Source organism: Plodia interpunctella, chromosome 11 (genome assembly GCF_027563975.2).
Source record: "Plodia interpunctella isolate USDA-ARS_2022_Savannah chromosome 11, ilPloInte3.2, whole genome shotgun sequence".
Classification (NCBI taxonomy): Eukaryota; Metazoa; Arthropoda; class Insecta; order Lepidoptera; family Pyralidae; genus Plodia; species Plodia interpunctella.
In genome coordinates, this window is record NC_071304.1 from 4,326,814 (window position 1) to 4,342,011 (window position 15,198).

Below are 15,198 nucleotides of genomic sequence, written 5' to 3' on the forward strand. Positions count from 1 at the left end.
AATTAGAGACCCACCAGCCAGAGAGTTAATGGGAATTCTCGCCCCAATTCTACCAAATAATTGGCTAGACCCACCTGGTTTAGGCAACAAAGCTCCAACCGACATTGTTCAACGGTTTTATTAGGCCGATGTTACATCTTGGCGCAAATTAACACAGGAACCTAACTATTATCTGAAACATGACCAAACGGCCATGTCCGAACAGCCTACCTTAATAGCTAATTTTCTCCCAATACTAACTCTGTGAGAGGTGAATTGACAGTAATTGATTTGTTTCCCCCGCCTTCCACTCAACGAATCTTTAGCCACGGACACAACTTTGTTGTATTTCCACTTCTTTCCTTTGGGATATTCGGCATAATTGAATTTCGTACATCGCAACTTTACTAGTTTATCGGCGTACCGTTGCTCTTTCAGATTCAAAAAGTCATCAATCTCTATTCATAATCAACTTTTCTATTCAAACCTTAATCCAATCGAGATAACACTTGAATTTCCTCATAGCCACAGACCCTTTCAGCTTGAACAAAAGCTTTGTTAGTGCCTCAGATATTTATACGTATTATTTGAATTTAGGACAATAAAACAAGAATCTGTCGATTATTATGTTGTGACCCTTTTCTGTTTTGGCCTTTGTTTTTACCGGTCGTATTTAGGAATGGGCGTTTATTAGAAAATGGAAGTGTACGACACAAAGGGTCTTAAATTAAATCAAGTGAACCGATATTCTCTATGGGAGTGCTTTGTAGGTTTCCTTAAGGTGGGGCTCGTTTTACTAGATATCCCCCTATTCCGTTATCTGTATTATATTGGCTAATCTCGTTAATGACAGGGTTAGACATTAGAAGTGTTCACAAATTATTAATTGAAAATAGGTTGTATTCTGGTATGGTATAAAGGGAAGTTTTCACCACAGAATACAGAGTAAAATGTAAAAGCTAGTGTGCGCTATATTGTCTTTCAAAGAATGTCAGCCAGCACATACTCGTACATTTTAAATGCCTTATTGTCCCTTTTGTAGCGCCTTTTACATGACTGTGTATCGGATATCGAACTTCATTAAATTGACGTTGAAGATAATTTACCGATTTTACCTTTTTTTCTTTGTAAGGTGACTTAATCGAAGTGTTCTACCTATGATTCGATGTCGTGAGCTAATATAATATTTAAAATTCTTCTTCTTTACATTCAATCGTGCTTGACGGAGTGGTCGTGACTATGGGTCCGTGTTTTCGAGCTTGTTTGCCGCTTTTGCGATGGGGGAGCCATTTCATTAATCCGGTATTCTTGAATATTTATGGGGTTATGTCGTAGGTTAATATTTTTAATTAATAGTTGTATTGTTCGCAGATAAGGTAGCATGTCTTCACCATCGAAGCGTCGTTACAAGAGGCAATCTTGGTGCAGGAGGTTCATGTACAAAAGGTTGCCCGTCTCCAAATGGCTGCCAGAGTACAACTCTGAGAAAGCCCTCGCTGACGTCATAGCAGGAATCACCGTAGGACTCACAGTCATACCACAAGCATTGGCCTATGCTACTTTAGCTGGCTTAGATCCTCAGGTAAAATATCATCAATTTCACAATTTATTTAACTTCGAATGTATGTATAAAATGTTTATTCGGGTGGAATATAGCAACTAAAGTATAGATATTTTCAGCCGATTGAGGACATTTCAATAAGTTTGGTTGAGTGGAGTTATAAGCATTGTTAGCAAATCAAGTTGTTTTATACGGTTTATGACTTTTTATATTTTATGATCGCTATAGTCAATGAAACAAAAGCGAAAAATCGATCATCTCTAGATCCATCATATCATCTGTCTGATCCTATCGCAATGGACTTAATAAAAAAAATGGCTTTATTGCTCGCCTATATACTTTTAAATGGGTTTAATTTAAGTTGTTCCGAATATGAAATATCATTATAATTTGCATATTACGTGCTATTCGTATATATTTAAGTATCTAATTTATTTCCGCTGGGAAATTTCTGTGCGTCACGGAACCCATAGGATGAACATTAAAATTACTATGATTACATAAATTGGCATTATATGAAAGCATATATTTTATAGTCAATTAAGTATTACAATCAAGTATTGCATTACAATATTTATAATGTGACGCCATTGACATAAAAAATATAATTTACGATGTCTATTATTTTGTTGATAATTTTTGCCAATTAAACGTTGTTTACTAGATTGTAGTAAAATAAAGTAGTCGTAAATACAATCAGAGTATCATGTCCTAACGAGGTAATAAATAAACTACACACACATCCAATCATCTTGAAATTTCACATTATTTAAGTTTGAGTTATGGATAAGGACATAGGGTAATCGCTAAATCACACTGAAAAAAAAAAATGGTTGCTAGTAGCTAAAAGTTTAGCTGCATATCACCAAAATCGAGTGACTACTAAACTGAGGGCTACAAGTAACTAAAACGTGTTTTGTAAACAGAGTTTAGTAATTATATATTAACTTCTTTTAGGTAACTGGTGATAACTTAGTTTTGTTATTCGAACTAAACTGTTTGGCTGTCAATAGTGCTCCGGTAAAGTTGCTTTAGCAAAGTTACTTTGGCTAATTAAAGCTAAAGTATAAGATAATTGGTGAATCGACCACTTCAGTAAGAAATATTAAATTGTTTGGCTGTCAGTAGTACTTCGGTAGGGTTACTGTAGACAAACTACTTTGGTTAATTAAAACTAAAGTGTTAAATAACTAGTAAATCTAATAGTTCAGTAAGAAATATTAAATTATTTGTTTAATAATTAATGTTAAGGTGTGGTTATCTCTTGCTAATCTGTTTCATTACTAGTAGATAAAAGCTTTATGTGGAGGTAACAGCATTGTTTGTGTACCTGCTCCTGTTGGTTTATTTACCAGTAGCTGGTCCTAGATCTGCTATTGGACCTGGAACTACAGGCCACCTTCAAAAATATTATTGGGTTGTACTGGATTGATATGATTAATCATATCAATCCAGTAAATCCTAATAATATTATCAAATGGTGTCCTGCCTTGTGGATGTATATACAGGTCTAACAGCCACCTTAACATAGGGATAACGGGCTAAGTGCAATAATGAATAAAAAAATTATATTATATAAGTAATTTTATTGAATTATTTATTAAAAATATTCAAAAAAATTAAATTAATTAGTCATGAGTTAAAAACATAATTAGGTAGGTACTAACAGAGTTATATTTTGTAATCAATTCCTAATAATTAAAACTACTAAGGTTTTGTAGTTAATCCTTTGAAATATGTCGAAAACATAAAAAATCATCAATCATTCTTATGTTATTTCACATTTAATTCTACTCAAAAATCGTGATGAGAAACTAACATCTTTTAACCGAAATCGCAAAAACATAATCAGCTGTTCTATACACTTTGGCGAAGAAGGTAGGTATATAGCTCAATACTATTTTTTTTCCTTTTTTACTGAAATATATATTCAGAAGTACTTATATACTAAGTATATGTAAATTGGTCCATTTATAAATTGACCAATATATTGTATCCCTGCGATGTATACATAGTATATATGATTTGTATTTGTTTATAATTACTTTGGTACAATGCTATTGGCCCAAAGTAATTATAAACAAAGTCTTTGTGTCACATAACTTTTACCATTAGTAGAAATATTTATATGATTCGGCATATAGGCAATTAAATTTTCTTGCAAAATGTAAATTAGCGTTTCGTTTTCTGAAACCTTTACCTCAAAGCATTGGTAGTGTTCATCAAAATCTTCAGTTAACAACAAAACACATTCAAATATAATTTAGACTATTTAAATATAATAACTCAGGATCTGAAGAATTTGAGAATGCAGTTTTTAAAGGAACTTTATAAGACTTATCAATTCGTGGAGAAACTGAATTAGAATTAATAGGCTGATTAAATTCACAAGAAATTGAAATGTTTGTAGTAGAGTCATTTGTTTTGTTAGAGTGTTCTCTTAAAAAATGCTTACGAAAAGTATTTCTCAAATGAAAAGAACGTGTACAGTTGTCTTCTATACAATGATATATAGAAAAGCTATGTCTTTCATGGACTAAAGTAAAATGCTTAAGAAGGTTTAAAATACTATACAATTCTTTTAAACATAAAAAGCACTTGGGCATTTTAGTGCTATCATCAAATACTAAATATAATTAGTATTGTTGAATGTTGAGATCAGTTATTAAAGTATTCACAGTTGTAAATACTTTATCATATTTGGTATCGAGTTTGAACATCGCCTTTTGTATAAATTGCCACACATGCTTGGATTCAGACGGATACTTAGCATTCAAAACAAATATTATTTTGAAGCATGCGTCGACTGCGTCTAGTACAGTTGTTACTTCATACCTGACATTATTGAGGATTACATATCTATCAAAAATTTCTTTCGGTGATGGTCCTACCACTATGATAAATGGTTGCAAGTTAATTCCTATTTTTTGTAGTTTTTCACGTCTTCTTGTGATACATTCGTCAATTTCAGCTGCAGTTTTCACATGGGTGATAAAAGCATCGAGAACTTCCTGTTTAGATGGCCGCCATTGTTGTCCTTTACATTTCTTTGATTTTACAATTGTGTTTGTGTTCATTAGAAATGGTATTGTCATAAAAGCCACCAAGTCAGTAGAGTCCTCGTCATCTGCTGAAAAATTTACAATAGTTATAGAAACATACTATGTTCTTATAAAATTTCAATATTTACTATAGGTTCGCCCTGGTTATGCCTGGGGTTGTATTATATACAAAAACCCTTCCCCTTAAATCACTCCATCTATTGAAAAAAATCGCATCAAAATCAGTCTTGTAGTTTTAAAACTCTCGGACAGACAGACAGCGAGCAGTGACTTTGCAATAGTGTTTGTGTTCATATTATAAAATGGATCATTTATTAAAAATATACACTTATAAAAATGGTAAAAAAATCATGTTTGTTGTATGGAAGCCCCACTTGAATATTTATTTTATATTGTATTTAGTATTTGTTAGAGCAGCAACAAAATCATATTCTGTGAAATTTTCAACTGTAGCTATCACGGTTCATGTGATACAGCCTGTTAACAGACAGACATATAGATAGACTGACAGACAGAAGCCTGACTGACAGACAGATGGGACACACAGACAGACACATGGAGTCTCAGTAATATGGTCCCATTTTTACACTTCCGGTGTGGAACCCTAAAAAGTATAAATCTAATGTTACCATTGCAATTTTTTAATAGGTCCTTCAATACTCCATCAGCTTTCTTATTTGCATTTTCAATAATTTTGGGTTTAATTAAATTCCAATTATTGTACAATTTGTTGTCAGTATCTGGGTACAAAATGTTGAAGTCTTTTAATAACTGAAAAATAAAATAGTAAAAATAAATACAAACACAAACGAAAAAACACTACTGTATTTAAGGTTGCTTTACATGCTCACAGATAATAAGCAAACATGACGGTTCCTCCGCTTTCCATTAGCAGTTATTTGGGTACCAAAGCTTTAGATAATTACTACAAAAACAATAAGACACCTAACCTATCCTATAAAATTTGCCCTTGTGGCATTTTGTAAACTAATTGAAATATAAAACTTTGGTATCCAAAAGGGTGCTAATGAAATAAAATTACTTATATACACTCTTTTATTTATTAGTTGCTCGATTAATACAGATTAAAACAGTGATAGATTAAAATGGTAATTAACAAAAATGCATAAAGTTTTGACTAGAAGATACATACCAAATGCAGACCTCCTTGCTGATTAAGGGCCTTAAATTCTTGAAAGTATTTGTCTATAGAAATACCACTCTGTGTCAAGAGGCTTAGTCTATACTTGGCTGTGGCTTCCCAATACAACTCTACTGTTGACCATGGATCCATACAGTTTTTAAGCCATAAAACTTTTTCTTCAAGATCTTCATCCTTTGTTTCCAACAGGTCAATGGCCTCTTGTGTGCATGTACTGGGCCGGGGTGAATTCGAGGCACTTGAGGTGGATGGTGATGCTGAGTGATGTTTTTCAGAAACTATAATGCCTGATTTTATATAATCACGTCTTTTTTGTCTATAACAATCAAGTAGTTTGCCTTGTGCTGAAATTTTCTGACGAGGGTTGAATGATTTAAATGGTGTAAAATACACTGCAGAACTTTCTTTCTTAAAAACTTGATTAATTTCAAATGCCAATTGATACAGTCTTGAACTAGAAACTTTTTTGTTGGGGTTATCTTTAAGTTCGTTGGATACAATTATATGGCAAAGTTGTCTTCTTGCCGCATTATTCAGTAATCCATTTTCTTTGTAGCGAAGAAGTAGTCCTTTTCCTTCATTACATGAACTCAAAGTGTTGTATACTCCCTGAAATTTAAGAAACTATAGAGTGAACTACTAAGAGTCCTCTTGTTTTCTTATTATATTGTTAATGCTCTGCCATACCAGGTTAATAAATAATAAAAAAATGGCTAAGTGCTAGTTGGACTCGCCCATGAAGGGTCATTATTAATATCCAGCAAAAAATGGCAAGAAAACAATATTTATTTTATGGGAGGTGCTCTTTGTTAACTTATTTATTTTTAGTACTTCTATTTATATATTCATGGAAGTAGGTATATATCACACTAATATTATAAATGTGAAAGTTTCTTTGGATGTTTGTCCTTTAATCACGCTGAAACTACTGAACGGATTTTGATGAAATTTGGTATACAGACAGGGTATGAGCTAACTTCTGAACCTAAAAAAAATAAAAATGCTTACATTTGTATTTAAGTTTGGTAGTTCCTCATACTGTATATTTGATTCAAGTCCAGATTCAGCAATATACTCATAGTGTATGGTGGTATCAGTAAGGATTGGCAAGTTATTGATAGCATTTGATGATGCAGGGATGCTATCATCATGGGTATTGTGCTGTAAATAATTATGAAATTATTATCCACACATAAAGAGAAAAGATTTGTATTTTTTGTATGTTTGTAACGAATAAACTCAAAAACTACTGGACCGATTATGATGAAATTGCACAGATACAGAAAAAACCTTCAGGAGTGACATAGGCTACTTTTTAAGTTAGCTAGCAACAGCTAGTTTATTATATTTTTATTAAAATATCGATGAACTGTATTATAGTATATAATAAACTGTATATAGTACAGAAGTTATTTGGGACTTAAAAAATAAAATTGAATGATTAATTATTCCAGAGTATAAAGCCAAAATTAATTTAAGATTATCTTACAGTTTCTGATGAGGTTATCTCCTGTAATAATTTTAATTGTGTTGTCAATTTTGCTCTGTGTCCTATGACAGGTATCAATTCTTTTATGTCATTCTCCGACAACATTTGAAGTGTCTCTGCATCTATAAAATGTTCTGTTGAAAATATAAGTAGCATTAATATTTACCTACCTATATAGATAATCAATTATTACAGATAACAACAATTTTGCGCACTCTTTGCGACACTGATATTTTATTAGTTAAAATTGGTATAAACATATTGCTTACATCAGAGGTAATCATGACAATTATTACCTATCATCTTAACTGCAAACCATAACTAGCACAAGTACCAACACTAGACTGATAACAATTGTGGAAAATATCTTAAAAATTCTAAGTCCTCTAGGCTGACCTTTTCAGGGCATCCACCTTGCCTCCAGTAGCAAACGGCGCGAATGGAACTTTGAATGAAGCGACCCGCCTCGCCCACTGGCGACGAGACACACGGGGCTTCCCTGCCGCTTTCGTGCTACCCGATCCGGCAGCCCTCTGCGATACCTACTCCGACCGCGCCAATTTTTGATGATTGTTCGACTGCACATTAAACTAACACGAACTTTGTTACTAAATAAAAATTAAACATTCACATACCTTTGAACAAATTTATGTACATTTCAAGACCCCATAAGCGCAAATAGTCACTCATAGGATCAGCGGAGGTCTCGTCCTGGCCGTCTGCCATTGCACTATTTATTACGAAAACACGTTTACTAAGTTTTTTTACATACATGTGATATGAAGCACCAATCTGTCGCTACAAATGTCCCGAAAACAATATGAAAGAAATGTGAAAATAAATTCGATATGCCGCCTTCGCCAGCTAAGGCACGCAATAATGACCGAACGCAGAGAACGAGTTCTAACGTGAATCGCATGTAGGTACTTTAATGTACTGACTCGGACGCAATGCTGCCAACAATGCCAACTAGTTTTAGCGAAAACGCTCTATCAGCGTCACAAAAAAGCGCTAAAATGGTATTTACGTAAAAATTGTATTTTTCGCCCCAACGAACAATGATTTTACTATATTTGCTCGATATGAGCTAGGCGTTAGCGCTAAGCGCCAAAACGCTAGACCTGGCGCGCAAAGCGCTAAGTTGGTAGCACTGCTCGGTCGGAACGGAAACGATACAGAGCAGGTATCAATAAACAATTTTGTTTTGGTTTCATTAACAATATTTTAATTAAATATTGTTAAACAGTTTTGTGATAATACTTACATTTTAATTTTAACTTCATACATTCGACATAGGCAAATATTAATCAAATGATGTTTTAATGGCTGCTTGAAAATTTTGCTATAAATAAATAAATTGATGAATGTCAAAATAATGACTTTGATTGTGTTATCTATAAATAAATTCATGACAATGTTTTAATCAACATTGTATTAAATATAAGTACATATGTTCGGTTACCAGCTATGGAACAGTTTGTTCTTGCAGCTAAAGTAGTTTGACTGGTTTATTTTAATAAATAATAGCTAACATTTTGATTACTGATTATCAAGAACTGATTAGCTTATCTGGTTTGGGACATGCAGTTACATTGGTTTAGATAATTACAACCAAAGTTTGGTATCTATTAAAGAAATTTGCAAATAGCAAAACTGGTTCAGCTATTTCTTTTTTTCAGTGCATGCGGGTGAAGCCGCGGGCATAAGATAGTAGGCTATTAAAGTAACCAGTAGAGAATAGCAGCGATAGAAAAATTTCAATCAGACATACCGCCATTCAACCTCGCTAAACATACGAACGGCTCCAAAAAAAATGTGGCGTCCAAAAATAAGTGATGCTTTCCGGGAGAGGCCTACATTATCTACGCCTGTATACGACTTACACAAAATCGGCGCAGTTCTTATACCCGAATCCATCTCCACACCGATTTCATGGTGTTCGCGGACGTTCAGCGCGAATTCTTTTTCGGGTTTTAATACACCTCTCCCTGTGTTTCTGTCTATTCAAGATAATGAGCTAGCTACGGCGTTATCTAGTGCTTTGCGTACAACTCTTAATTCTGAATTGGGTAAAACTGTAAAATATATTTTTACAGGATGGTCTTTATTCATCTTTCATGGGATGTTTCATCTACATCATATTCGGCTCGTGCAAGGACATCACGCTTGGACCCACGGCGTTGCTGGCACTCATGACGTACCAGCAGATTCAGGGAAGAAATTCAGACTACGCCATCCTGCTCTGTTTCCTCACTGGCGTGGTACAACTTGTAATGGGATTGTTACATTTAGGTAAGTTGTATCGGTAACTTGAGACAAGTTGTAACAATAATAACTTGTGTAACTGCTGTATGGCTCACCTGCTGTGCCAGGCCCAACTGCCCCACATCCAGCACCATGGAGGCGACCAACATCAACGTACTTGCAGTGCATTTTGCGTGAAAGAGTAACAAACATAATACCAATCCATCCTGAAAAACTTTCGCATTAAAACAGTATAATATTTAATTGCGAAAATGATACTAATATATAATAATACTACACTTCGTTACTGAGCAAGACTGAAAAAATATAATTCATCTCTGTCATACGCAAATATATTGCCATTACACTCTCACGCAAATTCGTTGTTCGTACGCGTCGGTGATTAATTTTTGTACGAGTGACAGAGAGAAAGCGATTCGGGCAATTTCCCTTTTTTGCCTGGCTTAGATTTTATTTCTTTAAATAAATATATATGGACAAAAGACACAGATTGAGTTAACTCCAAAGTAAGGCAGGGACTTTTGCGATAGGATACTAACTCAACGACATATATTTTATTACATACTAGCAACGGCTCGTAAACATAAATTACACACCTAAACCTTCCTTAGGAATCACATTATCTATTGGTCCACATAAAAACCCGCGCAGTAGTTTTTAAGTGTATCACGAAAAGACAGACGCGGCAGAGGACTTTTTTATAATATGTACTATATATATATATGCTGTTTGGATTTATGATTTTATGATAATGGTATTAATTGATATTAATTACATAATGTATACATTGTTAATAAATTGTATACGAGTACATTTGCATGTGTTTAATTAACCAAGGTATACATTTATGATTAAATAATTGGCTTTGTCCGAATTTTCAAATGTTAGCGAGAGAAGGATGAAATGGTCAGGCTAAGTCGAGGATTTTCAAGGATACGACGCGCGGAGAAAAAAAATTACATTTTTACATACTATCATCCGGCCTTTTTGCAATTTACCTACTTCTACTACTACAAATAGAGATCATTTAGCATCACTCTGTCTTATCATCAATGTTATGTTCTGAGGAAGGTTTAGTTAGATGTATAATTTATTATGATTTTAACCAGCCAAACGCCAAGCCGGGACGGGCCATTGGTAAATTTTTAAATATTTATATTAATCAAATGCTAAATAGTTTTCACATAATTATTATGTACGAAGAATTAAACATTCTTCGTACATAATAATTTAGTTTAATCCAATTTTAGATTTTTATTTACATACCTAGTTTTGTTTCATCAGGTGTTCTGATAGACTTCATATCTGTTCCTGTGACCGTGGGTTTCACGTCAGCAACATCTGTGATCATTGCGGTGTCTCAGCTCAAGGGTTTGCTGGGTTTGCAGTTCAAGTCTGGAGGATTTCTTGATACATTAAAAAAGGTTTGATTTTTCTATTTACTTACTATCCAGGCTCACTTAGACACAAAATATGCCTTGTCCTTCAACATAAGTTTGATAATTCTATTGCTATTTCCTGTATTACTGCTGTAATAATATAGGAATGGCATAATGTGGACGAAACAATCATTGATTTCCTGCTGTTAAATTCTTAATGTTATTATCGATTTAATAGGTTGGCAACATTACGTTTTTCCGGTATTAAAGAGAACCTATGTACATTGTGGCAGAGAAGTCTCGGTACTCTTGACTATATGTATAGAAAATTTCAAAAAGGCGTCTGATAATTAGGTAAATCGAGCAAATGTCACAAAAATAATTTTCAAAATGTATGAGCAAAAAGTCTAAAACTTAAGAAGCCTTTTCAAAGTTAATTCGTGTCCATGATGCCATTTTACAATCAAGGCTACTGTACCAGGAAATTAGTATACACTATTATGTCGCTAAAATATAATCAGTCCTGACTTAAATCGTAAAAGTCTGTTTTGGTAATTTCCTTCATTAATTTTTATCACGGCTATTGATTAAAAATTAAACATTAACCTAATAAGTTATAGCTTATCGTCACAGCAGTTGTAAGTATGTGGGTAGTTTCGAGATTGAATAAAATCAGTCTATCCCACGAGCTGGTGTTTCATTGACGTTCCCTTTACAAAACTATACATGACAGTAGTAACAGTACGCATCGTGATGTTGTTAATTGCATTATATAATCATTCAAAATTCCATTCCACTTGTTAAAACCATCGCGCAGAATTCGCCCATTGTAACGTTCTACAGATTAATAATTCCACATATTTGCACAATTCATTAAAATCCTCCGAATTCATAAAAGATTTGCAAAAGCCGCGCCGAATTAATCCTAAAGGCTATCCGCTTAACTTCAGTACACATAATACTGACATTCGGACTCCACACGCATGCGAGGAATTTCCTTTTTTTATTCTATCTTATATTATTTTGGAACGTAGGTAACTGTGTATTATTATTGTAATGATTTTTGAACTAATATACTTCTTATTAGTCCACTAGTTCAAAAATCTTTGACTTGTATTTATTACAGCTGACATACAAAATACTAGAAATATAGATTTGCTCTCGCTAAACCATCCGTGATAGTAAATCGGACTTTGGTAACCATAACATTACGGAAGCCGTATCTGTCTCTCTCTCTCTCTCGTTTAAAAAAATCCCAGTTGTTCCTTTGCCTTTAAGCTTTGGAGCCGATATTTGCTATGAAAACAAACAGAAATGGTACGCATATTCTACTAGTAAAGTTACGGAAGGTAGCAAATGTATAATAACCTAACTTAACAAAATACCGGACTTGCCTTTATTCTCTTCGTTTAATATCTTAGTCCCGAGATCTCTTTTATCCAAATAATATGTGGTTTTTGCAGGTGATTACAAATGTGCCAAATGCAAGAGTAGCTGATAGCACTTTGGGAGTCTCCTGTATTGTTATTTTACTTTTAATGCGGGTAAGTGAAATAGGAATTGTTGGTTAAATAACTCACAACTCACGTACTACTATCTAATTATTTTTAAATAACAAATTCAAATTTACAACCTCAAATATCATAAAAAGGCTATTGTTACCCTTTTTTATACCAGATGGGAAGTGGTCACCACAACCAATGGACGCCTGCAACTTTAGAGGTGTCACACGTTGGCGGTCCTGAATTAATCTTTTCACATTTTTTTTGAAGAACTCTCATGTTGTAGGTTTGTAGAGAAAACCAACCAAGTTCAAAATCAAATCATTTATTCAGAAATTAGGCCTTCACAGGCACTTTTTCACGTCATATTCTAAATTAAATGATGTTTACCAAAGCTACAAACTAGTTCACTCCACAACCATAAAATTGTGTCTTTTTTTAGAAAATGAAGGATCTAAACCTACCTCCAAGCCACAAGGGCTTGAAAAAAGCTCTCTGGCTTCTGTCTACGTCTAGAAACGCGATCGTAGTCGTGTCGTGTTCGTTGATAGCCTATTTGATGGAAACGCATTCTGAGTCACCATTCAAACTCACGGGGACTGTCAAGTAAGTACTTTTATTTTTAATTTTAATTGATTGCAGTTTCTGATATTGAACTACTTGACTAATATGATAAAATTTGACACAGAGACAGAAAAAATCTTCAGAAGTAATATGGGCTCCTTTTTTAACTGTTTTTGCCCGCTAGTAAGTTATTGAATTAAATTAACAAGATGGTGGATCAAGTAGAATGACTGTACTTGCTGCTATTATACGAATCTAAATCTGTACTATATTCTGTTGTTTGTTTGTCACGGATAAATTCAATATCTACTCGACCATTTTAATCAAATTTAACACACGAACTAAACCTCCAAGAGCATCTATCTTTTATCGCAAAAACGCGTTCGAAGGCGGCTGTTTATTAATACATGTATTTTTGTTTTAGAGAAGGTCTGCCGTCATGGAAAATGCCGCCGTTTACTACTAGTTATGGAGGGAGGGATGTGTCTTTTATTGAGATGTGTTCCGACCTCGGATCTTCCATAGTTTTAGTGCCTGTTATCGGAGTTTTGGGAAATGTTGCCATAGCCAAAGCTTTTGGTAATCATATTTTGATATATTTTAATTAAACATTATATTTATAGATCATCGAAATCAAGAAGTAGTGTACGAAGAACGAACGAGAGAATTCAACAATTTCTTGCCCGAACATAATTTTTTGTCACATGTTGAATGCAACAAGATCTCTGACTACAATAAAAACAATGTTTTGTTAAAAAAAACTTAACTATAAATTGTCTCATACAGAAAACTATAGACATTGACATATCTTTCGTTTCGCTCGTACAAGAAAGAGAAATGCATATTAGAAATACATGAAGAAACGGGACAGCCCTAATATTTTTATCCTTCAACATGTGCCCCGTTTACAAATGGTCCAATCTACCGTTTTGTATGAGATGGGCTGGATTGATTTTAAATCTTCTTTCTCATTAGGTTACCCTAGCTAGCCCGTGTTTAGTTTTCTTTGTCTTTAGTCTCATGCCTGTTTGCTATAGGGGTAGGCAGAGACTGCAGTACCACGATCCTGAAAAATATCACTCGCCTTATAATATAATAATTTGTCAATTGTAATATTTTTTCCAGCGAGTGGAGAATCAGTGGACGCGACGCAAGAGTTGCTGACTCTGTCTCTAGCCAACATATTTGGTTCGTTCGTGGGTGCTATGCCCATCACTGGGTCATTTTCCAGGAGTGCTGTGAACCATGCTAGCGGGGTCGCTACTCAGTTAGGCAGTTTGTACACTGGTGAGTGTCAATCTAATATCGGCTATACATTATCTCGAAACAGTTTGCCTAACTTTGACTGATTCCGCATACATTGCTGGTTTTTCATTACGGTAAATAAAAGCTCTCATATAAAGTACGCTGTGATTGTGCATTCGCGTCGGCATCTATCCGAGTTTGTAGCCGATATAGACGATAGTTTGTAGCCGGCTTAACTACTTGAAACAAAACGACACGGTGCCGTACTATAATATTGAATGTATGAATGTTTCCCGTATAGTCGTTTTAACTATACGACTATTGTCATATTTCCATGAGGACGTTTTTAGATATTGTATAGCTTGCTTTTGTTACAACGTAATGACACTGGCAAGAGTATTAACACGGCAGAACAAGAAACTCTGTCTAATCACTATCGATGCACTCAGCCAGATGCCGACGAAATCACACAGATTCAGTTAGCACCAAAGTCGTAGTTCTAAAGATGTCGAATCTGAAGCGTATTCTAAGCGTATGTAGGGATAGACAGACAGCAGGAAGCGTCATTGTTTACATTGTTTAATACTGTTTGTGAGTAACATGGAGAAGACTAACATGTCATTATTGATAAAATTTCGCACTCCACATGGTATGCAAAAACATCCATTTTATGTTTTGGTCCATGCCAATAATGACATTCCATTCATTTGCTGGATGTTTGATTTGCACAAGAAAATTACACGTGTAGTGATATTTTATAATGCTTAGTTAATCACTATTTTACATTTCCTATATATAAAAAAATATTTACAAAAAATGAAAGATTGTTTTATCATTTTGTGTTATCATTTGTACTCTTCCGCTGATCTGTTATACTCCTTCTGAGTTTTTTAAGGCCTTAAAAATCGTTTGACATGTTTTTTATTACAAGTCTAATTTGTATATAAAGCCATATTTATAATAATAAAATAATATTAGCTATTGTTGTGT

At 34.1% G+C, this 15,198-nt stretch overlaps 2 protein-coding genes across 9 annotated transcripts in view; one reads left to right on the plus strand and one right to left on the minus strand.

The window, feature by feature from the left end:
* The window catches only part of LOC128673431 (sodium-independent sulfate anion transporter-like), a 35,974-nt gene that overhangs the window by 16,601 nt on the left and 4,175 nt on the right, over positions 1 to 15,198 (plus strand). For all 4 annotated transcript variants that reach the window (XR_010370020.1, XR_010370021.1, XM_053751260.2 and 1 more), the window contains exons 2-8: positions 1,351 to 1,561; positions 9,350 to 9,545; positions 10,803 to 10,942; positions 12,361 to 12,441; positions 12,842 to 13,005; positions 13,388 to 13,542; positions 14,089 to 14,250. Coding sequence is in view for 2 of the 4 variants with exons in the window: in XM_053751260.2 (XP_053607235.1) it covers positions 1,361 to 1,561; positions 9,350 to 9,545; positions 10,803 to 10,942; positions 12,361 to 12,441; positions 12,842 to 13,005; positions 13,388 to 13,542; positions 14,089 to 14,250 (1,099 nt within the window). In the remaining 2 variants the exon portion in view is untranslated. The remainder of the gene's footprint in view (positions 1 to 1,350; positions 1,562 to 9,349; positions 9,546 to 10,802; positions 10,943 to 12,360; positions 12,442 to 12,841; positions 13,006 to 13,387; positions 13,543 to 14,088; positions 14,251 to 15,198) is intronic.
* LOC128673433 (uncharacterized) lies at positions 3,180 to 8,180 on the minus strand. 5 transcript variants are annotated; one of them, XM_053751264.2, is made up of 6 exons: positions 7,889 to 8,180; positions 7,254 to 7,387; positions 6,773 to 6,925; positions 5,756 to 6,373; positions 5,232 to 5,373; positions 3,180 to 4,667 (listed from the first exon to the last, which is right to left on the minus strand). In XM_053751264.2, the coding sequence occupies exons 1-6, from the start codon at positions 8,025 to 8,027 to the stop codon at positions 4,177 to 4,179; spliced, it is 1,677 nt and encodes a 558-aa protein (XP_053607239.1). In that variant the 5' UTR covers positions 8,028 to 8,180; the 3' UTR covers positions 3,180 to 4,176. The 5 variants fall into 5 exon arrangements, with proteins under 5 accessions (XP_053607239.1, XP_053607240.1, XP_053607238.1 ...); XM_053751265.1 differs by having other exon boundaries at positions 3,180 to 4,670; positions 7,254 to 7,375; positions 7,889 to 8,178; XM_053751263.1 differs by having other exon boundaries at positions 3,180 to 4,670; positions 7,889 to 8,177.

Bases quoted from the DNA above. Each gene is read 5' to 3' on its own strand.
- LOC128673433 (XM_053751263.1), bottom strand. From the start codon at position 8,027: ATGTATGTAAAAAAACTTAGTAAACGTGTTTTCGTAATAAATAGTGCA. The intron at 6,926-7,253 runs GTAAGATAATCT...AATTATTTACAG, and splicing joins AGATAACCTCATCAGAAACT to CACAATACCCATGATGATAG. The intron at 5,374-5,755 runs GTATGTATCTTC...TTTATTTTTCAG, and splicing joins AGCAAGGAGGTCTGCATTTG to TTATTAAAAGACTTCAACAT.